This window comes from Hyperolius riggenbachi, chromosome 3 (genome assembly GCF_040937935.1).
Source record: "Hyperolius riggenbachi isolate aHypRig1 chromosome 3, aHypRig1.pri, whole genome shotgun sequence".
Taxonomy (NCBI): Eukaryota; Metazoa; Chordata; class Amphibia; order Anura; family Hyperoliidae; genus Hyperolius; species Hyperolius riggenbachi.
The window spans coordinates 466,784,250-466,811,012 of record NC_090648.1 but is presented as its reverse complement, the minus strand read 5'-3'; the positions used below and the strand labels follow the sequence as shown (position 1 = coordinate 466,811,012).

General features: G+C 45.6%; 1 protein-coding gene across 7 annotated transcripts in view; it reads right to left on the bottom strand.

Moving 5' to 3' along the window:
* ABCC9 (ATP binding cassette subfamily C member 9) overlaps window positions 1–26,763 on the bottom strand; it is a 195,735-nt gene that overhangs the window by 56,186 nt on the left and 112,786 nt on the right. For all 7 annotated transcript variants that reach the window (XM_068277946.1, XM_068277950.1, XM_068277948.1 and 4 more), the window contains 7 exons: window positions 20,998–21,078; window positions 14,417–14,554; window positions 11,621–11,746; window positions 10,116–10,212; window positions 8,745–8,986; window positions 7,372–7,535; window positions 3,603–3,672 (listed from right to left, as the gene is read on the bottom strand). In XM_068277946.1, coding sequence (XP_068134047.1) covers window positions 3,603–3,672; window positions 7,372–7,535; window positions 8,745–8,986; window positions 10,116–10,212; window positions 11,621–11,746; window positions 14,417–14,554; window positions 20,998–21,078 — 918 coding nt within the window. The remainder of the gene's footprint in view (window positions 1–3,602; window positions 3,673–7,371; window positions 7,536–8,744; window positions 8,987–10,115; window positions 10,213–11,620; window positions 11,747–14,416; window positions 14,555–20,997; window positions 21,079–26,763) is intronic.

Sequence of the window (26,763 nt, the reverse complement as noted above, 5' to 3'; positions counted from 1 at the left end):
GGACTGAGCGCTACTATTTCTGTGGATAATATTGACTGATAGTTGGGTAACTATATATAGAGCGCACCACCTGTGCTTGAAATATTGTTGTTAGCGCTGCAATATTGCTTGTTTTGATTTAAAGTATTAAATGCACAGTCTCTTGGTCGATCTGCCCATACATACAGTAGTCTGATGTATGGGCACCTTTACCTATAATGATCCATCCTATAACTTGGAATAAAATATATGAAATCTATCCAAGTCCAGAGCAGGTTTATAAATAAGCTGACCTTTTACATCTTCAATGGGGACACGTCTAGTTTGAGTAATGTTTTGTTATTTGATTAGCTAAGAGAGAATCAGGCCATTACTTTTCCCATAATGCAGTTGTGCCAGGAGTACGCCTTATGATTTCTATGGATCGGAATATTTTTTAATCTTCTCAAATCCTTGAAGTGAGCTTCTGATCCCGTTTTATCGCGTTCCAACTCTAATCTTGCCTGTCAGAGTTGACTTTTTCGTTACTTTTCTTTTCTAAACTGGCGTCGATGTAATGAATAAATTCTCCTGTTACGGTTTTACAGCTCGCCCAAACCACATCGAATGACGCTTCATGACTCGTATAAAATTGGGAGTATTGTTTAATCTCAGTCTCTTGCGGGTTTACGATGGTTGGGTCAGCTAGCAACAATTCATTTAGCTTACAAAATCCCATCTGAGACTGTTTTAGACCCCTCTGGCAGGAGGTAATAATAACCATTGCGTGGTCGGCCCCTAGCATCTCGGAATGTTCCGAATTTTGAAGGGATGATCAGTAAAGTGGCTTCTGCAAATAAAAAATCTATTCTGGAACAAGTACCATGTGGATGTCATTAAATGGTGTTCCCTCTTTCCTTTGGGGTATCTCCCAATTTTCAGCATGGATTTTTATGAGTTAGGGCGGGGCCTTCTTCAGGATTGAGCACACCACCCAGTGTAATTTGCCTTCTTAAAACAGGACGTATTTGCGATAATTTAAGAAGTGTGGTCTCCCACAATGCATCACAACTGAATATGCAGGGCCGGCGCTTCCATAGAGGCAAAGGGGGCAATTTCCCCAGAGCCTGTGCGGCCCCCCAAGGTGCAAACCCCTCCCATCCGACTATGGTGACCAATGATAGAGGGGATGCTATGTGTAAACTCAGTATAGGAAAAGGAAGAGGCGAATAATGGAAACCCCAAATATGCTTTTTGGGGGACATATGATGGGTAACTAATGATATTGTTTGACAGGGGTGAATTGGATTGGGCCTGGTACATGGCTCAGGGGCCTTGGGGGTGATTTGGTTTCAAGTGGGGGATCAGGGGGGGCCCCCAAGTTACTTTTTGCCCCAGGGCCCCAATGTAGCTAGAACCAGCCCTGACACTTGAAGCCTGGCTTACATCCAGAGCCACTGGTGTATAGCAAGCCTATAGCTTATATATTTTACAGAGCCACATCAACCCAACATGCAGACAGCCTGTTTCGGAGTGTTGGTTTTCATCAGTGCCTGGCAGGGATTGTGAAACTTCAAATATCAACAGCAAAACATTTGTAAAGCGCTTTTCTCCCGGAGGACCCAAAGAGCATAAGCTTGTCTCAGATGAGTACATAGTGATGTGCTACAGGGGAACAAGTGAGGTGATTATAAATGCCAGACTAAACAGCTAGCTTTTCAGCTTTGATTTTAAAGTGTCCAGGGTTGGAGCTGTCTTAAAGAGGAACTCCAGTGAAAATAATGTAATAAAAATAAGTGCTTCATTTTGTCATTTCCCACAAAGCAATGAGGTTCACAGACAGGAAACTGTCAGGACCATGGTCCTGACATCACACTGCGGGAGGGGTTTCACCACAATATTAACCATACGGACTCCCCTGATGATCCGTTTGAGAAAAATAAAAGATTTCTCATGGGAAAGGGGGTATCAGCTACTGATTGGCATGAAGTTCAATTCTTAGTTACGGTTTTTCTTTAAGTTTGGCAAGGTTTTCCAAAGGGTAGGGGCAGCATGGCTCCAAAAGTTTTTAGATGGACTCTGGGGGTGGTCAGGTTATTGGATCCTTTAAATCTGAGGTTGTGGGAGGTGTGGCTCAGATGCAACAAATCCTTCAGGTATCCGGGCCTAGGTTGTGTAAGGATTTGAATATTAGCACGCCAGTCTTGAAAAGCATGTTCCGTTTTATGGGTAGCCAGTGTAGTGAGCAAAGGATTGATGTTCTAATGTGGCAATTGCGGGGCTGGCTTGATAACAGTCTTGTGGCAGCATTCTGTACTAGCTGCAGGGGCTGCACATCTTTATTTGGAAGGCCTGCATAGAGAACATTGCAGTAGTCCAGCAGTGATGTGATGAAGGCCTGAATTAGGGTTGGAAGATCCGCTGAAGGAATGAGGTGCTTAATTTTTGCAATATTCCTTAGGTGAAAGAAGGAATGTTTCCACTCATTATCCCTCTCTGATCAGATAACGATCAACGAGGGATCTATCTGCTGGCCATGTTTACCAGTGTACCAGTGACCAGCAGAGGAAGAGGAGTGGTTTGTTAATATTTACCACTATTTAAAGCACACATACAGATGATCATTATCACTGAAGCACCAATAAATATCTAATGCAGTGACTGCAGAAGAACCCTGTGTGGGTTTCCCAGGTCCAGAGGCCCTGGAGCTGTCACAGCCCCTGCATCCCCTATGACTACATCACTGACTGTTACCAGATCAGCCAAGTGTCACGGTTTCTCTGTGACACTAACGATTTGCAGCCTCTATCACGGGATCATGGGGCACAGGTCAAATGTCCCGACCTCTTCACAGAGCAGGAGAGTTTGCAGTTAACTGTTTCACTGCCCAGAGTCTTTGCAGAGAACACAAATACATGCATCACATCACACTCTGCAGCTTTGCCTCACGCTGAACTTCATCAGCAGCACAACAACATAAACTCCAGGCTCAGCAGGGAATGTCTTTCAAGTTGTGAGAGAGTGAGACATGTGAAGTGCTAGAAATCCTGTATGGATCAACCCTATTGGATGCATTCCTCTGTGCTATTGCTTTTATTAATAACCCATATTGTGATACAAGATCCTTAATTAGGGTTAGTTATGTGATTTTATGCATTTACAGTCCTGGGAATAGAGTTGTGCACTGGTAAACATGTGTTAACATTTCTGATATGTGAGGTTTTTTGCCATAAATAAAGAATTTAATATTTTGAGCATTTCAGTCTTTATTTTCTTATTTAATATATTCATAACTCTTCATGTAGAGCTGTTTACTACTAATTTATATCCTTTAATAAGTATGTGTGCTGTGATTATTATTTAAATAACTTCCCTATCATCGCTCCATGCGCCAATCTCTGCTTAGGATGGAGGGGGAAATTGTATAGGGGAGGGGAGTGGTTTTGTAAAATTGGGGCGTGGTTAAAGGTGTGGCAGAGGCGTGTCTTAGTGTCCCCTTTTACTGTCTCCAAAAGTTGGGAGGTATGTGTTACTCAAGAATAGGTCTCACAGCACACAGGTTGAAAACTAATAATTGAATCCAATAATTTATTGTACTGCGGTATGTGATTACAGAGGTTGACAGAACACAGAACACGCCTCACCTGATCGATAATGTTGGTGTCAGCAGAGAAACGATTCAAGATTAATCCCAGCGGAGTCGATTCGAAGAACCTACAAGTCACAGACAGAGGGAGCCGGTGAGAAGAGACAGAAATCTGAATCCTTTATAGTGTCTAATTATAGCACACCGCAACTGAGTTTAAAACTGCTGACTTTTAGGCAGGGGTCACACTAGACCTGGAGGGAGAATGGCAGCGGTTTTCCGCGGTCAACTCAGCGGGAAAAAAAAAACCCAGCAATACCAGCGCTTTTTTTAATGCTGTGGGAAAACATACATTGCCCCCACTTCACTGCGATTGTGCATTGGGAAGCACATGTGCGTTTTTGTTAGCGTGTTGAGAAAAGCGCATACAATTTTTAGCATGTGCGACCCCTGCCTTAGTAACCTGGGGCTTTTTCCAGCCCCCCTTAGTCTGTGAGGGCAATTGAAAAGAGCCCATGGACGGGGCTGTGCATACGCTGTAGGCATTCCAGCCGCAGATCCTACAGAGCTGCCAGGAGAACGCAGAGGACCCAGAGGACGCGAGAGACCAAGAAGCCCCAGGCAAGTAAAAGTCAACAGTTTTAAGCACAGTTCAGATGTGCTTTAAGATCAAATTCTTGTCAGTCATTTGTTATTTCTTCCTGCAGTTCTTCCCTGCTTTTCTCAACAGTTGGTACCTGAATGTTTAATAGGTAAATTGCAATATTAAATGTGCCCCCTTTTTTTTAGCTTAAGATCCAATAGCAGTCTTGGGCTGGAACACAGGGAGTGGGAAGCCTCTGTAGGATTCAGAGGCCTCCATCTCCGGAGGTAAGTATCAACATTTTTGAGTTAAGGATCTCCCCGGTTTCCTTTATTGCAAAGTTGTCACCCTCACAGAGAGTCATACAGAGCAGCCATGCAGAGCAGCCATACCACATCACACCGGTAAGCCAACCTGGCCTCTATTTTCATTCATGCAGTGCATGCGCAGTTGCAAGTCTTATTAACTGCGCATGCACAGAATGCTCCCCTCACTGGGAAGGTGATCGAGGCTGGGCCTATGCCAGGACTGTACATACACAGTAGACTGCGACAGGGTTTAGTCGGACAGCTTTTAGAGGGGCACAGCGAGGGTCCTGAAGGACTACATGTGGTTTTTTAGAAGTCTAGGTAAATAGAATTGATTGGTCATACAGAGCAGCCATACCACATCACACCGGTAAGCCAACCTGGCCTCTATTTTCATTCATGCAGTGCAATGCAAAGCAGAGTGTCACCAGGTGGAGCCGTCCTCTCATTAAAACGGTCATACTTCATATTCGGCTCCAGGTGCGTGACAGCGTAGAGCCCTGTATGGAGGATGCAGCTGTATAGCAGATGGCTGTAAGGAGAGGATGGTGCACCTGGCGACTCTCTGCTGTGCACTGCTCTGCATGAATAAAAATAGAGAGAGAGAGACCAAGCCCACTGATGGACTCAAAATGGCCCACGGACCAGCATCGGGCCACGGATTGAGGAGCCCTGCTGTAAATGATTCTGGAATGAAGGAGCCCGCCTGAGATTGCCACATGACCTCCAGGTACAGGTAATAAAAAGGGGGCAGGCTTAAGGATACCAGAAGTGAACTCACCTGTAGAAATGGAGGTTACAGGCATGTATGGGCAAGAGTCCTCACGTCCTCCGCTCCCCCCATTTATCAGAATCCTCCCCCTTCTCCCCCACCCACCATCATTTGTGTGTAAGAGATCCCGCAAGTCGGCCCTGGCCTCTGTCACACTCACTTGGCAAGGAGCTTTTGGTGAATGCGCAGTTGCAAATCTTATTAACTGCGCATGCACAGGATGCTCCCCTCACTGGGAAGATGATCGAGGCTGGGCCTATGCCGGGACTGTACATACACAGTAGACTGTGACAGGGTTTAGTCGGACAGCTTTCAGAGGGGCACAGCGAGGGTCCTGAAGGACTACATGTGGCTTTTTAGAAGCCCAAGGTAAATAGAACTTATTGGTTCACTTAAAGTGTACCTGAGATGGGGAGATTAAGAAAAAATCTTCCTGCCCCTTCCAGGCTGATTGCTCCCTTGCCACCCTGGATCCTCCCCAATACCCGATGCCGGGTGCATTCTGCACCTGAACAGTAGTACTGCAGGGACACGCATGCAAATTGCATATGATCCAGAAGGTATAGAAGGACCGGGAAGGAATGATCAGTCTGGAGGAAGCCACTGTATGTATAATTTTTTTTAAATCACTCTCCCCCTCCCCCCATCATCTCAGGTTCCCTTTAAGGTTCTCTTTAAACCCAAAATAAGAATCAGGGACTCCAGGTCCTGTATAGTCCTACAGATACAATTACTGGTACAGATCTCATAAGTTTATTTTCACTTCTGATTTGTTTTCAATTAAAAGCGTGTTGGTTATAGCTGAACTCTAACATGCTTTGGAGGCTGTGGAGTCGGTACAAAAATCCACCGACTCCAACTCCTTACTTCATGATTCCACCGACTGCTCTAATTTGCATGTAACAATTTTTGAAAGTACTGTATATATGTATCACTGCCAAAGTTGAAGAAAGTTAAAGCTAAATTAAGATGCTATCTGCTTTTGGGAACAAAAAGCTCATGGCAAGTAAGCTGACACTCTACCCCATCAGCCATCCTGCCCTGTCATTGCCAACTTGGTTTATTTCATTATTGTGGACTAAGTTCTGAAGTTATTGTGTATATATACAGGTAAATTATTTATGATGTCTATAATATGAGAAATCAGGGCTGGATTTACCATTAGGCACTGTAGGCACGTGCCTACAGGCGCCTGATGATGGAAAGGTGGCTCACTCTCCTTCCAAAGTGCTTCCCTTCCTCCTTCCCTATGCAGAATCCTGATGAGAGTGTAAATGAGAGGTTTCTCACCCAGCTCTCAGCATTCCATGGCTGAGATCTCGCATCAGTCTGGGGCACCTCTACCTACGTAATACTAGGGGGCACCTCTAGCTACTTAATATTGAGGCTACCTCTGGCTACCTAATACTAAGAGGCACCTGTAACTACCTATCACAGGCAAGGGAAATAGGGGCGAGGTGGCAGCAAGCACACTTGCAGTGCAGTTTGTAGGGAGTTTGCTGGGTCATGCAGAGTGAAGTCTAAGGCGCAAGGACATCTGTGCCTATAGGCTCCTGTGAGGTAAGTCCAGGCCTGTGAGAAATAGAACATTTTATCATATTTTCTCTTTTTCATTACAGCTTAAAGGAAACATCAGGCAATATAGAGAAAATGAGATCTACTTACCTGGGGCTTCCTCCAGCCCATGGCAGCTTACCGCAGCTCTGGTGTCCCCTCCATTGGAGATGCCGACCTCCAGGTCAGTATCTTCTGCGCCTTCACGAGCGCCGCTCGTGATTACGCTCACGTGGTCTGGAGTGTTTTGCGCCTGGCAGTACACTCTAAAACCACGTCAGCGCAACCGTGAGTGGCTTTCACGCATGGGGAATTAGATGCCAACCTGACAAGGTCGGCATCACCAACGGAGGGGACCCCGGAACACCGGAGCCACGGCGAGGGACATAGGAGCTGCCAGGGGCTGGAGGAAGCCCCGGGTAGGTAGATCTCATTTTCTCTATATTGCCTGATGTGTCCTTTAATTTTATTAGGATTCGGAGTCAAAGCATTTTTTCCTGACTCCAGGTACCCAAAAGTTCTCCGACTCCACAGCCCTGTTAACATGAGATAGTCAGATTGTTATTTTACGTTCCACATGTATACAGTACAGCAGAGGAGGTGAGTATACCGGATTGGCGCCAGGATAATCTTCTTTAGTAAATTGTCGTGCAGATTCCTGGCAGCGGTGAGCCCCATCCACTCCACAGTGAGCGACGTGATGAGGCAGAGGATGATCCCCGAAGCGCTGAGGATGCTGAATCCCATCACGTAATATGCCCGGTTGGGGTCACTCTGACAGAGACACAAAGTGGGGAGATAAGTTCTAAATGTAGCATCACTTCCAGCAAGATGGAACCTATGCCTGGCCTACAAATCTATACACAAGTCCTGCATGACCTACATTTCTGACCTGGTCAGCAGATAAACACCCGGCTGCCCACTCCGCTCCTCCAAGCAGCCAATGGGTTGCCTCATGGGCGCCTATAGCCATTTTGTCAATCCAGGTGAGAAAACCTGCGCCCCCCCCCCCCCTCTCCTCCCGTGTGGTGCCCCAACATGAAAATAATCGTAATGCAGCAATGTTTCACCATAAAATAATCATAATGCAGCAATCTTTCATCAGAAAATAATCGTAATGTGGGCAGCATTTCACCATAAAATAATTGCAATGTGGCCAGCGTCGGGCACCATCTTCCTGTAGCCCTGCTCTGCCTCCTGGGAGACTGTGGGCTGGATCGGTGAGCTGCACGTCCCAGGTGATGGGGAGGGGTCTGACTCCCCACTGCTGCTCCCCCTTCCTGGCTGCTACCCCCTCCAGGCTACCTATACTGGGGGCAATTATACTACCTATGGGGGGGGGGGCGGCATCCTCACAAGTTTGCCTCAAGTGGCCAAAAGTCTAGAACCGGCCCTGGGAACATGTCAATACTATTTCAATTTATATTAATAAATGAGAGTGATCATGGTGAGGACATTAGAGTGTAAAATCTTCCGTTGCAAAGCCTGATGGGAACAGATCAGTGATGACTGTATAGCACTAATAATGGGGAGTGATTGTGATGAGGAAATTAGATAATGGATCAGTGAGCTCTATACAACACTTTGGAATATGTCAGATATATATGAATGTATAATAATAGTGTGAGGCTATAGTTGGGGCATTAGAGTGTAAGCTCCTCCGGTGCAGAGGCTGATGGGAATGGATCAGTGAGCTCAATACAACACTTTGGAATACGTCAGATATATATGAATGTATAATAATAGTGTGAGGCTATAGTTGGGGCATTAGAGTGTAAGCTCCTCCGGTGCAGAGGCTGATGGGAATGGATCAGTGATCTTTAAACAGCACTATGGAATATGTCAGAGCCATTTAAGTATATAATTATAATAATACTTGTGTGTGACTGTGGTGAGGTCATTAGAGTGTAATCTCCTCTGGATCACAGAAATAGGTGATAGGGCTGGAAGAAGATTCTAAGGTTCTCTATAAAGTAACATTACTGTTGCGGTGACTGTGGAGTTGGTCTCTTCGCTGATGTTTTTAGGTTCGGACGTCCATTTCACCAGCCAGTAGTCGATGGCGACAATGACAGAGTGTTTCAGAAGTTTAGAGAAGATCATCAGAAAGAGAAGGCAGAAGCCGCCGGAGGTCAGATATCGCCAAAACGTCCTCCACGGCATCTTGGTACGTAGGCGATTAGCAATGGACATGACATCTTCTTCATCTTCCTCCTCTTCTTCCTCTGCGGGACAAGATATCACGGTGACAACAAAGACAACCACCATCAGGAATGTTCTGTATAGCAAAGTGAGGTCAGCAGGTGACCCCCAAGTCAGGAAGATGCAAACGATAGCCTGCGATTCCTTCCTGTTGCCTCAACGTTTCAGAATACATTTCAGTTGCTAAATGAAAATTTTTAAAGCTACCCAAGTGAGATACATTTCTAAGTGTAATTTGCCTTCTTAAAACAGCTTTAAGTGAGCAATTGTGGTTTCCTAAGATGCATCACTCCTCAACATGCAAATTATCTCTTTATGCCTCGAAAGCCAGTCTCACATCATACTGTAGCTTATACATTTTACACAGCCACATCAACCCACCATACATAGAGCCTGTTTCGGACTTTCTGGTCCTCATCAGTGCATGGCACAGATTGATATGGCTCAACGGGATAGGGCTTCGACCAGTACTACAGAATACCTAGAAAGCTCATACATACATAGTCACATAGTTATTTTGGTTGAAAAAAGACATACGTCCATCGAGTTCAACCAGAGAACAAAGTACAACACCAGCCCGTCCCTCACATATCCCTGTTGATCCAGAGGAAGGCGAAAAAACCCTTACAAGGCATGCTCCAATTAGCCCCAAAAGGGAAAAAATTCCTTCCCGACTCCAGATGGCAATCAGATAAATCCCTGGATCAACATCATTAGGCATTACCTAGTAACTGTAGCCATGGATGTCTTTCAACACAAGGAAAGCATCTAAGCCCCCTTTAAATGCAGGTATAGAGTTTGCCATAACGACTTCCTGTGGCAATGCATTCCACATCTTAATCACTCTTACTGTAAAGAACCCTTTTTGGTGACCCAAAAACCACTAGGAAATTATAGGGGTGGTTCCGGATGTGAGCCTGACTTCAGGGGCATAAAGAGATAATTTGCATATTTAGGAGTGAGGCATCATGGGAAACAATACTTTCCACACACATCCGCTTGTAGCATCAAAAAACGAAGGTCCCAGAGAGGAACATGCAAGCACAGCAGCTGTGGGGTCGAGTGGGAAGATGGAAGGTGGACCATGCTTTGCTACCAGTCTGCCCCGAATACTCACTTCAGCTCTGCCCTCCTAATGTCAGACAAGCTTACCTTCCCCCTCATCCTCTATGGCAGCCTTGGCTTCCCTGGAGTACATTGCCCGACGCAGCGTCTTCCGCTCCATCGTAGCCTGGTCCGCATCCGTGTCCTGTACCAGAGGAGAAGAGCATCCATTACACCAATGTAACAGTTCTTAAAGGACGTCTATCTATTAAAGGAATTTTTTTCTTTTTAATGCTGTATGTTAGGGAACACATTACCACAAGTACTAAGAGCAGTTTCTTTCCTCACACAGCTCTGCCTCTCTGCTGTAAAATCATCCCACTACAAAAGGTCGGCTCTGCAGGGCTGGACCATGTTCCTGCACATGGGGGTTGCTATCAACTCCTCAGTGTATGTATAGTATAGTAATCACCTAGCTGAAAGAATCTTATTCAGGTGGTGATAATGGGTTACGTTTCCAGCAATGTGTGTTTTTTGTCTTCACTGATCTGACTGTTCAGAATGGCATTATAGGTATATCTTTTTCACGGTTTCACTCTCTCCCAGCATGAACAGTACTGAGCAGCCAGATCTTTGTTACATGCTGCAGAGCCAGAAATATAACATCACAAGCAGTCAGTCAGGAGTGGTGTATACATATCCACCTGACTGCTAGTTATATTACAGCAATATACTACAGCACATCTAGCTACCTGTAACCTCCTCTGATCAGCTTGTTTTCCACCTCAGTCTCTCCTGCATGCTGTGAGGAGAATACAGAGAAGTATTGGTGAGTTAGGAGAGAAGGATGATTTTAAAGCAGACAGAGAGAACTGTGGGAATGAATAAAGTGTCCCTAGCACTAGTAAGAATGTAAACCCTAATACAGAGTATTTAAAAAAAAACTCACAACAAGCTGGAACTCTAGTAACAATTAAAACAACTTGAGTGCAAGTTTTTTTCGGTTGTAATAAAGGAGGATATTCACTTCCAAAATGAACTGCATGCAAAGCATTATGTGCTAAACCCTTTCACCAGTGTTGAGGTTCCCTCCTTTCTAGAGGGTCCCTTCTAGAACCACACCAGTCAGCAAGCAAGCAAACATTTCATGCTCTGGATCTCTCTTCATGCACGAAAGGAGGGAACCTCAATGCTAGAAGCGAATATCCTTCCATTAGTATAAGGGATGGGAGGAGGCACCCCAATGATGGTAAATTAATCTAAAAACTGTTTAAAATTACACGGTTGGCTTACCTTGGAGAAGTTACCCGACAGCAAGGACTGAGAAAAACAATTTTTATTGAAAACACTATGGATGACACGTTTTGACGCTTCGCGCGCCGCAGGTTAAACCCACCTAGTGCCCATTGGTGCCCCGAATCTCCTAGGTTTCTAGCAACACCCCTACAGTTTACATTGCATTTGCATAGACGCCAGGAAAATTAGCATCTCTCTGACCATCTCTGCTCACTAATAGTACATTGCACCCCTAGCAGATTGTATTTTAGCTTGGTTATTCAGGGATTGCAGTCACACACGCGGCCGGCTAGCAATAGAAACAGTATAATAGTAACCTTCTCCAGTTCCTGGTCCTGGCGGTTCATCAGGGTCTTCCAGTGTTCATACAGCTCATTGTCATTATTCTGAATATCCTTCAGGGTTCCTTCTCGTAGGACGAAGCCTTCCTTCATAGCAATGATCTGCAATCAGCATAAGAGGACCTGTCACGCTCATCATTTGTTATTATTGTTATAAAGCAGCACAAATTATGGAGCGCTGCATAATAAATACTAGGAGTACAAGTGAGATAACAACAACAGTGGCATGCCAGCATAACAAGTACCAACTGACACAATAGGAAGAAAGGACCTTGCTCAATGCAGCTTACAGAGGAGGCAGAGCAGGAGTCAGGTGCAGGTGCCTAGGCCTGACTGCTGCCTTCTTTAAAGAGAACCCGAGGTGGGTTTGAAGAATATTATCTGCATACAGAGGCTGGATCTGCCTATACAGCCCAGCCTCTGTTGCTATCCCAAACTCCCCTAAGGTCCCCCTGCACTCTGCAATCCCTCATAAATCACAGCCACGCTGCTGACAAACAGCTTGTCAGAGCTGGCTGTGTTTATCTCTATAGTGTCAGTCTGCTGCTCTCCCCGCCTCCTGCAGAACTCCGGTCCCCACCTGCATCCCTTCCCTCCCTGCTGATTGGAGGGAAGGGATGGGGGCAGGGACCGGAGCCATGCAGGTGGCGGGGGAGCAGCCGAGACTGACACTACAGATGTAAACACAGCCTCACAGCATGGCTGTGATTTATGAGGGATTGCAGAGTGCAGGGGGACCTTAGGGGGGTTTGGGATAGCAATAGCAACAGAGGCTGGGCTGTATAGGCAGATCCAGCCTCTGTAAGCAGATAACATTCTTTAAACACACCTCGGGTTCTCTTTAACCCCACTATCACCTCAGCTAACCATAAATACTATTATGGGAGGCCAAAGATACTACATTGCCTACATTGCCTTGAGCCCCGTTTCATTCTAATCTGAATGGAGATGTCAGACACAGGGGGGTAGGGAAAATACGTAAGCACGTATTGATTAATACATTTATTTTAATAAATGAAACATTTGTATAGCGTTTTTATTCAGGCGGACTCAAATGGATTGAGAGGCTACCACTAGGGCGCGCTCAGTAGGCAGTAGCAGTGTTAGGGAGTCTTGCCCAATAACTCTTTACTGAAAAGGTGCTGGATTACTGAATAGTAACAGCCAGGGTTTGAACGCAGGTGTCCTTTGTCAGAGGCAGTTACTATCCAGCCACTGATGCACATAACAGCTACAAATGCTGTAATTTGCTGAAAGTGGCTATTAGGCTGCATGTATTCAAACTAATAAGAATATATATGTTTTGCAACCATGCCAATAGTGCACTGTATACAGGACTTTCCAGAATTATATTCCCCTTGCTTATTTTACTGACTCTTTGAATTTCCCAGACGCAAGCACAAAACGTGTACAGTAATATTTTAGGCAACCCCCAGCACTTATTTTACCACTGCTAAACCTGCGTTGCGTTACCCTATTTTACCCCAAGGGGCCTCAAAAGCAGTGCAAGTCTATGGAGACTTTGACACCTAATGCGGTCCATTGCGGTGCACTGGAAATATCCGATGCAGAGCGTCACAGCAAGTACTGTGCTTAATGCGTGCTGTTTTACTATTGGTACTGGTGGTGGCCAAAGCACGGGTTTACAGCGTGGGGTGCACTCATTTTTGCAGAGCGTGCACTCACTTTTGCACATGTGGAGCTAACAAGAAATTGAAGGTTGAAGCAGTTTTACGCTATGTACTATAACTATTTCTTTGAGGAACAAGCTGAAGCAAGATTGTTGGTATTGATTAAGCCTGGAGTTTGAAGATCCTAGTGGTGACCTTTAAGCGATATTTGCTGGTCCCTGATAGGTCAGCATACTGATCTGGTGAGCGAGCAGTCCGTCTATTGTGAGCGGTGGAGGTTGGAGCATGAACACATAGTGTGGGGTGCACTCACTTCCGTAGGGGTGCACTCACTTTTGCATGTGTGTGATAAATCAGGAAGTGAAGTGTGATACAGGTTTACGCTATGTTCTGTCATAATTTCTGTTTCGGAGGAATGAGTTGAAGCAAGCGTGCAGCCACAATACAGGAGAAAGGTAGCGGACAGACATAAGAGTTATCTGAAAAACGAGTTTTGCTGATCTGTGACAAATCAGTCACTGAACGTTGGTGAGAGTATTCATTTCGATCAAAGTCTGGAGATTATTACAAATAGTGGAACTTTGTGCAAAAAAACTGTTTGCATGACTGTGAGGAGTGAGCGCTGTACGGACATTCTTTGAATACTGTGCTTAATGCACGTAGCTTGGGATAATAGAAGTCTATGGGCAAAACAGTAAGTGAAAACGACAAAGCACTGTGCAACACAGCTCTGCATGCGTTGATCAATGGGAATCCCGGGGAGTTACTTCCTGCCGAGAGTACGCCAATAAACAAGGGGCGGGCCTATGCATATGTCTCTGTTGCTGCACCGTGGTGCAGGGGACATATGAAGAAGGCTTTGTGTGGTGCAGTGATGCGGTGTCAGGCTCCCCTGCCTCATGATCACCACACTGTGACAATGTAAACCTGGCCTAAATGATGGGAAAAAGTAACTGTACAGGGCCACTTTGGGTGCTCTTAATAAACAGAACAGTCAGCACTCCAGCTAATAACTGAACAGGAGAACCATTACTACAGAATAAAAAATTACACATTTTCTCAAGAAGATGTTGGTCGCCCCTCTCAGGTCCCCATTACAGTAGTGGGGAATATTGTGGCATCTCCGTTAAAGTATACTTACCCAGTCAGCGTGTGGCAGATACTGCAGCTTGTGTGTGACGAGGACCACTGTCCGCTTGTCCTCTCGCAGGAACTTCAGGATGCCCTCCTGCATCAGGTGATCACTCAGGTGAATGTCCAGAGCTGAGAAAGGGTCGTCCTGCAAAGCACAAAAACATCTCCTGTACCTTCTGCTGCACATGTAATACTAACCATTCCTCTCTATGTTTCTGCCCAAGTGGGACAAATCGTCCTGACATGTGGGGCCTGTCTCATAAGGAACAGCATTATCAACACAGTGAGTGCATCAGGGTGGGGAAAATTATAAAGCTGTTTAGGGGATGTGAAGGTGAAAAATAACACTTCAACAGTAGATACTAAAAGGGTAACATTATCAGTGCTGCTCAAATCCGGAACCGGGAGACATCTGGATAGTTCTATCCGGATATCTCCCAGTGAACCTGTGCGGACTGGGCGGGGGGTCAATCTTACCTGTCTGATGTATTCGGTCCGTCCCTCGGCGCCTCCCACGATGCGGTCCAAGCGGCGGTCACGTGATTACAAACGCTTCCTCCTTTCCGGGTTGAAGGAAGAAGTGTTTGTAATCACGTGACGCTCGTGGAGCGCATCGTGGGAGGCGCTGAGGGACGGAACGAAGAAGATGTCCCCCCCCCGCCCAGGTAATTGGGAGATATCCGGATAGCAACTATCCGGGTATCTTCCGGTTCCGGATTTGAGCAGCACTGAACATTATGGCTGTGGGGCGTTTGTATAAATGGAGGACAGAGCTCGTAGCCAGCGGCGGACACGGACAGGTAATATAAAGTGAACTGCCCACCAAGGGGGGCATATTGAACATTAGAGGGTGACAGCGTCAGGGGTTCGTGTTTGCCGCTGTCCGGATATCAATCTCTGTTACCCCCACGCACCCAACCGACAAAAACGGCCCGACATCTTGCCGCGTGTCTGATCAACATGCTCGGCCCGAAATTGGTGGCATTGTCGATTGGACATGCACTTGGCAGCACTGATTTTTATCCGAAAGAATGGTCGATCAGCCGTATGGGTACCTTAAGAAACCACGGAGGAGGAAAGATATACAGATTGTACAATTGACAGATATGTTCCATCTTGCTCGATCTAGTGTTATTTTTATAATCTGGTAGACATCGATTGGTTTGGAGCGATCAAGCCATAAAAATAATCAAATCTATTGGTCGACCAAACACAGTGCATGACCACAAGATTGTGGAGCATTTGCCATTTCTGCCAGAAGAAAAAAAAATGGATGGAAAAATATTTTGAGCTTCCAAATCGGGGAAAAATCGCAGAACAGTTCGATTCCTATGCGATTTTCCTTTGTTCTTATACTTTATATTGGAGCTCATGGACACGAATAATGCAGCAGGCACAACAACTGCAATCAGGAAATAATACATTGCAAAGACAGCGCACTGATGGAAACATCCCCGCATGGTTTCAATAAGCTGAGTGAGTACCTGGCGTTTTGCGATCTGATCTACTACGGGAAAACAGCCCTAAAGGAAGCCATACATCAAGCGATGATGGGCAGATTCGACCAACAGACAAATATCTCTGTAATCAAATCTGATCAGAGAGAGATCTGTCAGCAGTCCATACCCAGCAGGCCGATTACCGATCGATTTCAGTAAGAAATCTCTCATCAATCGGCCGAGTCCGCTGCATGCTCCGCCTCGCATTGTTCCCCCAGTGTATTAATGTGCATGTATGCGTTCATTATACATTACCTGTCCTATGTCGCGGTACCTGGCAGTACCGCAGCGTGTATGGAAAAGCGGCGGATTCGGACGATGGGCAAAACACTGGCGGAACATTGGTGAGGGTTTCGTTGCTCGTACCGCTATCATTCACCAATACTGACATGCACCCGATCAAGCAAGTCGGCTCTACTTATTGCAGCATGTCCGACCAATTCATGCGACCAATTTCAGCCCGAAATTGGTTGCATGGGCGATGCACTTGACCGATTTTCATCTGATTTGATTATAAGTATGTATAGTGCCATACAAAATTCAAGAAAAAATATATATAGTAATACAAAACCTGTGCAGGAATTTTCCTGTTTGCAACACAATAACATGCATCAATAGGAACTTTCGTTAGGTGCAGACACTGGCAAAAACAGAACTACAAAAAAACCCACCTACAACCCAGCCAGCATATGTCGCACTCTTATATATGGAGGATCAAAAATTGACCACAAGAATATTAAATTGCAAAAGTATGAAAATTTATTGTTCAGTGTAAAAAAGCTTTTTTGTAGCACATCTACATAAGCATAAGTCGGTGGATGACACACCACACGCAAGATGCGTCCACATAACCCATCCCATCAATAAAACAATATTTGGCCTGTATGCAGATCACACTGGTATCCTCATTAACCTCTAGTAAACCATGTGAGATACACTTGGTCCACCCTATGGGCCATATGGCCAAGCGAAAAAATCCGTCAAAAAAATCTCACATAGAGGTCAGAAAAAAACAATTAAGACCAGTGTGATCATGCACATAAGGCCGCCAAGCCAGCCATAACAATACAGCATGATCAGCAAATCATTCACACATCTGGGCCCATTCAACCACCCAATATAGAATAACCCTGTGCCAGCATACAGCTAGCAATAGACAAATTCAGTGGTACCATCCGAAAAAAAAACCCCTATAGAGTTGAGAGAAAAACTTGTTGTAGCATGCTATTCGAAAAGATGTTCCATCATAAGCTGGGTAAATCTTCCAGATCAATATGGAGGTAGCATAAAAAACATTTCGATGATATCTTCGCTGTGACGGCTATAATCCTGATATTAATGTTCACTTATGAGCTTCTTATAATTTGCTGCGACCATATGGTACTGCTATTTCACAGGATACAGCCACTGCTTGTATCAATAAAGCACTATCAACAGTCACTTGGCCATCACTGGTATCTGTACAGCAAAGTTCAACATCCCCCTGTCCACTCGCAACAGGGACCTCCACATCAGATATATCCAGTAATAAAGCGTATACTTATCAGCTATGCTGTATCTCTCATCTCAGAAAGGTTCACTGGGCCCAGGTTAGATGTATAGTCGAATGATGCTAATCCCACGCTGGCATGGCGGCCTGGCGTGCGGATATAGTAGTAGTCAGCGCTAATGCATTTCGCCCCGCCCCCGGAGCTTCGTCAGAGCGTATATCACGTGATTCCGCATGGGTTCCGTATTTATAGCCGTACAGCGTGACGTAGTTCCGTATATTACGTAATTCCGCATGGATTCCGTATAAATTTCCGTATTTCCGTATCAATTCCGTATTGCCAGCAAAGCACATCACCATCTAGTGGTCAGATAGATTAACACATATTAGTTCTTCAACAGTGGAAATTTAGCTCCATCTTGTGGAAATCATACTAAATACACCTAAAAATTGAAGTAGGAATTATTCTTCGCTATCAATAGCCTCATATAGAATGCCAGCAAAAACACATGAGTTTAATACTTGTAGAGTCTATTATCCAATACATTCTCTCTTCATAGCTTAAACCAGACCTACGCATAAATTTACACATATTAATATTTCATATTACTTAGGAATCCAGTTGTTAATCAGTCACACATAAATTAAAGGCCATACAACCCCACCATAGGAAAGCCCGAGGTCCCCTCAATAACACAAATCAACCATAGAAATGCTACAGAAATACCTTTAAGTTCAAATCAGTATTGAGGCCCTTTGGACTCAAGGTATCCAACACGTAAATCCAGTAGCTCTCCTTTTTAAATAACTGTACATCAGAATTAGCATATCTAGTACTAGGATTCAAGTGATAGATAGCCTTTGCCTTTAGTTTAGAAGGATCTGAATTATGATACTCCAAAAAATGCAACGCAACTGGAGTTTATTCTTTTCCAGCATTCTCCTCTTTACCTGCATCCACAATGTTTCTAACATGTTCCTGTATACGTGATCTCATTTCTCGCTTTGTCTTCCCAATATAGAATTTTCCACATGGGCAAGTTAATTGATACACTACATTTTTAGTTTTACAGGTCATAGGATGTCTAATATCATAAGTTTTTGTTCTAGATGAATTAACAAATGTATCAGTCACATCTATAAGGGGACATATGGAACAGTCATTGCACCTATACATACCATTTTTTCGTTTGAAAAAGGTTTGGTGTGGAGTATGCTTCAACTCAGAAGCGGTTAATAAGTCTGCTAAGTTTTTGTTACGTCTGGCTGTCAAAGTAGGTCTGGGTCCCACTATTTTCGCTAATCTTTTGTCCCTTTCCAGTATGGGCCAGAATCTATGTAATGTATCCTTGAGTCTTCCCCAATGTGGTCCATAGGTTGTAATCAGTCGTGGTATAGAGCTACGGTTCTCTCTATTCTTTTTTGTCAACAATGTGTTCCGATCCGTTTTCAAAGCTCTATATAGGGCAGATTTTAACAATTTATGGGGATAGCCCCTAGCTCTGAGTCTATCTTTTAGGTCATGGGCCTCGACCCTAAATCTTTGTATGTCACTGCAGTTCCTGCGAAGTCTCAGGAACTGCCCAATAGGGACAGCTCTTTTTTGTGATTCTAGATGGGCACTATCATAATGAAGCAGCAGATTACCTGCCGTTGGTTTGCGATAAGTTGAAGTTGTCAGTCTACCTCCTTCCTTATTAATAGTTACATCCAAAAATTCTATGGTTTGTTGATGCATTTTGTATGTCAAATAGATATTATATTTATTGACATTTAAATTCTGAATAAATTGCTCCAAATCACTCTGACTCCCTGTCCACAACATAAAAATGTCATCCACATAGCGGAGCCATAGGGGGACGTACTCCCGGAACCGCGGAGTTTCCACCAATTTCCACTGTTGAAGAACTAATATGTGTTAATCTATCTGACCACTAGATGGTGATGTGCTTTGCTGGCAATACGGAATTGATACGGAAATACGGAAATTTATACGGAATCCATGCGGAATTACGTAATATACGGAACTACGTCACGCTGTACGGCTATAAATACGGAACCCATGCGGAATCACGTGATATACGCTCTGACGAAGCTCCGGGGGCGGGGCGAAATGCATTAGCGCTGACTACTACTATATCCGCACGCCAGGCCGCCATGCCAGCGTGGGATTAGCATCATTCGACTATACATCTAACCTGGGCCCAGTGAACCTTTCTGAGATGAGAGATACAGCATAGCTGATAAGTATACGCTTTATTACTGGATATATCTGATGTGGAGGTCCCTGTTGCGAGTGGACAGGGGGATGTTGAACTTTGCTGTACAGATACCAGTGATGGCCAAGTGACTGTTGATAGTGCTTTATTGATACAAGCAGTGGCTGTATCCTGTGAAATAGCAGTACCATATGGTCGCAGCAAATTATAAGAAGCTCATAAGTGAACATTAATATCAGGATTATAGCCGTCACAGCGAAGATATCATCGAAATGTTTTTTATGCTACCTCCATATTGATCTGGAAGATTTACCCAGCTTATGATGGAACATCTTTTCGAATAGCATGCTACAACAAGTTTTTCTCTCAACTCTATAGGGTTTTTTTTTTTTTTTTTCGGATGGTACCACTGAATTTGTCTATTGCTAGCTGTATGCTGGCACAGGGTTATTCTATATTGGGTGGTTGAATGGGCCCAGATGTGTGAATGATTTGCTGATCATGCTGTATTGTTATGGCTGGCTTGGCGGCCTTATGTGCATGATCACACTGGTCTTAATTGTTTTTTTCTGACCTCTATGTGAGATTTTTTTGACGGATTTTTTCGCTTGGCCATATGGCCCATAGGGTGGACCAAGTGTATCTCACATGGTTTACTAGAGGTTAATGAGGATACCAGTGTGATCTGCATACAGGCCAAATATTGTTTTATTGATGGGATGGGTTATGTGGACGCATCTTGCGTGTGGTGTGTCATCCACCGACTTATGCTTATGTAGATGTGCTACAAAAAAGCTTTTTTACACTGAACAATAAATTTTCATACTTTTGCAATTTAATATTCTTGTGGTCAATTTTTGATCCTCCGAGTATGTATAGTGCCAGTCTTGTACCATCAGTAGGAAGGCAGGAACATATGATGTTACATCTCTTCCCACAGATAGAATGATGTGCAGAGAATGTGTGAGGGGAGCTGGGCGGCAGATAGTAAACCGGCCTCTGTGGCATGAATGAGGAAACATTTCTGTATACTGATGCGGAGGTAATGGAAGGTGTATCTGTCTGGAATACATGATGTTACATCTTTTCCCACAGATAGGATGATGTGCAGAGAATGTGTGAGGGGAGCTGGGCGGCGGACAGTAGACCGGCCTCTGCGGCATGAATGAGGAGACATTTCTGTATACTGATGCGGAGGTAATGGAAGGCGTCTCTGTCTGGAATACATGATGTTACATCTCTTCCCATAGATAGAATGATGTGCAGAGAATGTGTGAGGGGAGCTGGGCGGCAGACAGTAAACCGGCCTCTGTGGAATGAGGGAGCGCGGGAGGAAACATTTCTATATGATGTATGGAGGTGATGGAAGGAGGGGCCTCACCAGGAAGACGATGTTGGTGTTCTGGTAAAGCGCACGGGCCACACATATCCTCTGCCGCTGGCCGCCACTCAGATTGATGCCCTAGTGAAGAGAAAAGATGCACAGATTAGGGAACAGAGGAGTGACTGGTCATCGCCAACACCAATGCTGCATGCTTTAGAAAAAACAAAACATTTTGGCTCCCTGCACACTGCATGCGAATCCGATTTTAATTGTTTTTTACATCCGATTCCGATTCTTAATCGTTACTGCATGCTGCGTTTTTTCCTCCGTTTTTCTGTTGATTGCATTCAAGGAAAATCGGGATTGCAAATCGGAATCGGAAACGCGAAACGTATTTGCAGTGTGCAGGGAGCCTAAGGCCGGTTTTACATCTATTTTCTGCACTGCGTTGGGGATGCAATACTCGTGTTGCATCCCGCCGCAACACAAAAATGACTAACATATGACCCTGTGGCAGAGTGCGCTGACAGGGTCATATGCATAGAGCCACTCCCTGAATGCCCCTCGGCCAGTGACGTACTCCCTGCTGGACAGGAAGTACGTCACTGGTATCCCCGTCGTTCCGTGCATATGCACTGCAATTCTGTCATCATCCTTTTTAAAAGGTATGCGTCACCCATTGACTTACATTACTTCCGCCAGTGTGGAAGTCTGGCGGTAACATGCTGTTGCCCCTGTGTTGGGTGAGCGGTGGATCAGGCACTTCCGGCTCAATGTGGTAAGTGTACTAGGCCCCATTGCCTTGTATTGCAGTTGCGTTACCCTGCGATAGAACAGGGTAACGCAACGTACACTTGCAATGCAAGTGTAACAAAGACTTAAAGTGTGGTTACACTCAGGGCCGGGCCGAGGCATAGGCGGGAGAGGCTTCAGCCTCAGGGCGCAGTGTAGGAGGGGGCGCACAATTCATTCAGCTGTCATTCTTAATTGTGTTTGAAGCAGAAAGTAATAAGAAAAGGAGATACATGGAAGTGACTGCAAGCCATATAACTGGAGATTAAGGTGTTGGGGGCCCTGGGGCACCTCTTAGTCTAATAGCAATCAGTGTGTGACGGCTGGGGTGGGAGGGATGGGGGAGGGGCCTCTTAGTGTAATAGTAATCAGTGTGTGATGGCTGGGGTGGGAGGGATGGAGGAGGGGCCTCTTAGTGTAATAGTAATCAGTGTGTGACGGCTGAGGGGGGGATGGGGAGGGGCCTCTTAGTGTAATAGCAATCAGTGTGTGACGGCTGGGGTGGGAGGGATGGGGGAGGGGCCTCTTAGTGTAATAGCAATCAGTGTGTGACGGCTGGGGTGGGAGGGATGGGGGAGGGGCCTCTTAGTGTAATAGCAATCAGTGTGTGACGGCTGGGGTGGGAGGGATGGGGAGGGGCCTCTTAGTGTAATAGCAATCAGTGTGTGACGGCTGGGGTGGGAGAAATGGGGGAGGGGCCTCTTAGTGTAATAGCAATCAGTGTGTGACGGCTGGGGTGGGAGGGGGTGGAGGGGCGCACTTTGGTGTCTCAGCCTTGGGTGCTGGAGGACCTTGTCCCGGCTCTGGTTACACTCCCAAAGCTAAAATTTCAGTAACATAAAAGAACATTTGAAAGCATTCCCTGTGTTTAAAAACATTTATCTTCACTGCAGAGCAGAACAGGCTTGCTTATGTTATCATTACTGGCAAGAATCTTTCTGCCTGTGTCTTTACTCCCCTCCTTATCTGCTGAAGTGACATAGCTGTTGCCATGGCAATGTATCTATTCAGCAGAGGGAGGAAGAAGGGGACAGAATGAAGACACAGGCAGAGAGTGTCTCCTGGCTAGCAATGATTACATTTACCAATTAGACAGAAATAAGCAAGCCTTTACTACTCCATGCAGTGAAAGTGAATGTTTCTACACACAGTGAACGTTTGGCAGTGCTTTCAAATGTTCTTTAATGTATCTAAGAGTAGTTACTGAAATGTTAGTTTTGGGAGTGTATTCCCAGAGGGAAAGACTAGAAACACACAGGAAATGCAATGACAATCGCTCTGGGATTCGCTGCACAAAGCACTGGTGCGATTTCAAAGCACAGCAGCAATCCCAAGTGGGTCCTAGGACTTACACTTAAAAGATGTACGGCAGGCTAACAAAGGGGTTTATATTGGGAATTATATGTACTGTGGGTAGCACACCTATCTGTTCTTACGTGACTGTAGGTACAAAGAGCGGCGCCAGTAAGAGGTAGTGGTGGCCTTACCTCCTCAGTGTAGACAAAATTATGTTGATTTTTGTCAAAGTAGCTTTATTCAAAATACTTCACAACGCAACGCGTTTCTCGGTTACAATCCTGCTTCATCAGGTAGGAAATGGATCTAACTATTATACATCCATAAGGAAGCCAAGGATCTCTGTTCCTACCTACAGTCGTAATTTAGTCCAACCTCGGTGCAGGGGTGCAACCCCCTTTTTCTTCCTCTCTACAGAGAGCAACTTCTTAACCTGAGTGGGGTCAAGTCTAATCTCCCACCTGCCTATACAATGGTTGCCTGAGTGGTAACCTTTGTTTGCGAGTATAATCTATACATGGTTATTACTCAACGCCTGAATCCGAATATACTACACTTTTGTGGGCTCTCGGTTTCCCTTTTGTGCTATCTGTTCTATTGCTTTAAAATAGTATTTTCCCTAGAGCTGGGCTTTGGGGTACTATCTGCATGCAGAGGTCTGGGATTGGCTCCCGTCTCTCCTGCTATCATCTAGTGACTGAATCCACAATCTCCGCGCTGCTAGTGTCCCTGGAAAGGCTGAACTCTTTACTTTGCTGATTACACGTTTTCAATTTTAGCGTCAAAACAATTTGCAGACGTCCATCAACAAGCTGGCCTAGGAATGCAAACAGCAGTGTATTTTTAGCCGCAGTGCGCAGATAACGCCTTCACAGTATTTATGGGAACAATATTTCAGGACGTGCTGAGGACTTTTTGGAAAATTTTGACTGATAAACAGTGAGGAAGAAATTCCTTGCTTGACGATGCTCTGACATGGCGTGTTCCCAGCCGGCAGCCAGAAACGTCCCGGATCGCTACGTTATGCCAAAGTCTCCCGAAACTTCACCGCCATAAATAACATCAACATCCAAACTCTGCATTCCTGCAAATACAACTCGTGGCTGCAGGTCAGAGCTGTAAGGACTTAAAGGGAACCTGAACTGAGATTTATTTCCTTTTGACCGGTTCGGGACAGCATGTAGTTAAAACTATGCCGCACTTGTGGCTTCTTATGCCTGATGTGGCATAGTTTTAACACCGACCAATCACGAACACGGCACGCAATAGCGCCTCCCCGCTAGTGTTGGGCGAACATCTAGATGTTCGGGTTCGGGCCGAACAGGCCGAACATGGCCGCGATGTTCGGGTGTTCGACCCGAACTCCGAACATAATGGAAGTCAATGGGGACCCGAACTTTTGTGCTTTGTAAAGCCTCCTTACATGCTACATACCCCAAATTTACAGGGTATGTGCACCTTGGGAGTGGGTACAAGAGGAAAAAAAAATTAACAAAAAGAGCTTATAGTTTTTGAGAAAATCGATTTTAAAGTTTCAAAGGGAAAACTGTCTTTTAAATGCGGGAAATGTCTGTTTTCTTTGCACAGGTAACATGCTTTTTGTCGGCATGCAGTCATAAATGTAATACATATAAGAGGTTCCAGGAAAAGGGACCGGTAACGCTAACCCAGCAGCAGCACACGTGATGGAACAGGAGGAGGGTGGCGCAGGAGGAGAAGGCCACGCTTTGAGACACAACAACCCAGGCCTTGCATGAGGACAAGAAGCGTGCGGATAGCTTGCTTTGTACCGCCATGCAGTCATAAATGTAATAAAGATAAGTGGTTCAATAAACAGGGACCACGCGGCAACGCTAACCCAGCAGCAGCAGACGTGATGGAACAGGAGGAGGCGCAGGAGGAGATGGCCACGCTTTGTGAGACACAACAACCCAGGCCTTGCATGAGGACAAGAAGCGTGCGGATAGCTTGCTTTGTACCGCCATGCAGTCATAAATGTAATAAAGATAAGTGGTTCAATAAACAGGGACCACGCGGCAACGCTAACCCAGCAGCAGCAGACGTGATGGAACAGGAGGAGGCGCAGGAGGAGAAGGCCACGCTTTGTGAGACACAACAACCCAGGCCTTGCATGAGGACAAGAAGCGTGCGGATAGCATGCTTTGTACCACCATGCAGTCATAAATGTAATAAAGATAAGTGGTTCAATAAACAGGGACCACGCGGCAACGCTAACCCAGCAGCAGCAGACGTGATGGAACAGGAGGAGGCGCAGGAGGAGAAGGCCACGCTTTGTGAGACACAACAACCCAGGCCTTGCATGAGGTACCGCCATGCAGTCATAAATGTAATAAAGATAAGTGGTTCAATAAACAGGGACCACGCGGCAACGCTAACCCAGCAGCAGCAGACGTGATGGAACAGGAGGAGGCGCAGGAGGAGAAGGCCACGCTTTGTGAGACACAACAACCCAGGCCTTGCATGAGGACAAGAAGCGTGTGGATAGCATGCTTTGTACCGCCATGCAGTCATAAATGTAATAAAGATAAGAGGTTCCATAAACAGGGACCGGCAACGCTAACCCAGCAGCAGCACACGTGATGGAACAGGAGCAGGCGCAGGAGGAGAAGGCCATGCTTTTTGAGACACAACAACCCAGGCCTTGCATGAGGACAAAAAGCGTGCGGATAGCATGCTTTGTACCGCCATGCAGTCATAAATGTAATAAAGATAAGTGGTTCAATAAACAGGGACCACGAGGCAACGCTAACCCAGCAGCAGCAGACGTGATGGAACAGGAGGAGGCGCAGGAGGAGAAGGCCATGCTTTTTGAGACACAACAACCCAGGCCTTGCATGAGGACAAGAAGCGTGCGGATAGCATGCTTTGTACCGCCATGCAGTCATAAATGTAATAAAGATAAGTGGTTCAATAAACAGGGACCACGAGGCAACGCTAACCCAGCAGCAGCAGACGTGATGGAACAGGAGGAGGCGCAGGAGGAGAAGGCCATGCTTTTTGAGACACAACAACCCAGGCCTTGCATGAGGACAAAAAGCGTGCGGATATAGCAGCAATGCTTTTTGCCGCCATGCAGTCATAAATGTAATACAGATGAGAGGTTCAATAAACAGGGACCGGAAACGCTACACCATCCCAGATGTTCATTGGTCATGTTACTTGGTTGGGGTCCTGGAGTGTTGCGTAGTCATTTCCAATCCAGGATTGATTCATTTTAATTTGAGTCAGACGGTCTGCATTTTCTGTGGAGAGGCGGATACGCCGATCTGTGACGATGCCTCCGGCAGCACTGAAACAGCGTTCCGACATAACGCTGGCTGCCGGGCAAGCCAGCACCTCAATTGCGTACATTGCCAGTTCGTGCCAGGTGTCTAGCTTCGATACCCAATAGTTGAAGGGTGCAGATGGATTGTTCGACACAGCTACATCATCTGACATGTAGTCCTTGACCATCTTCTCCAGGCGATCGGTGTTGGAGGTGGATCTGCACGCTTGCTGTTCAGTGGGCTGCTGCTGCATGGGTGTCAGAAAATTTTCCCACTCCAAGGACACTGCCGATACCATTCCCTTTTGGGCACTAGCTGCGGCTTGCGTTGTTTGCTGCCCTCCTGGTCGTCCTGGGTTTGCGGAAGTCAGTCTGTCGGCGTACAACTGGCTAGAGGAGGGGGAGGATGTCAATCTCCTCTCTAAAGTCTCCACAAGGGCCTGCTGGTA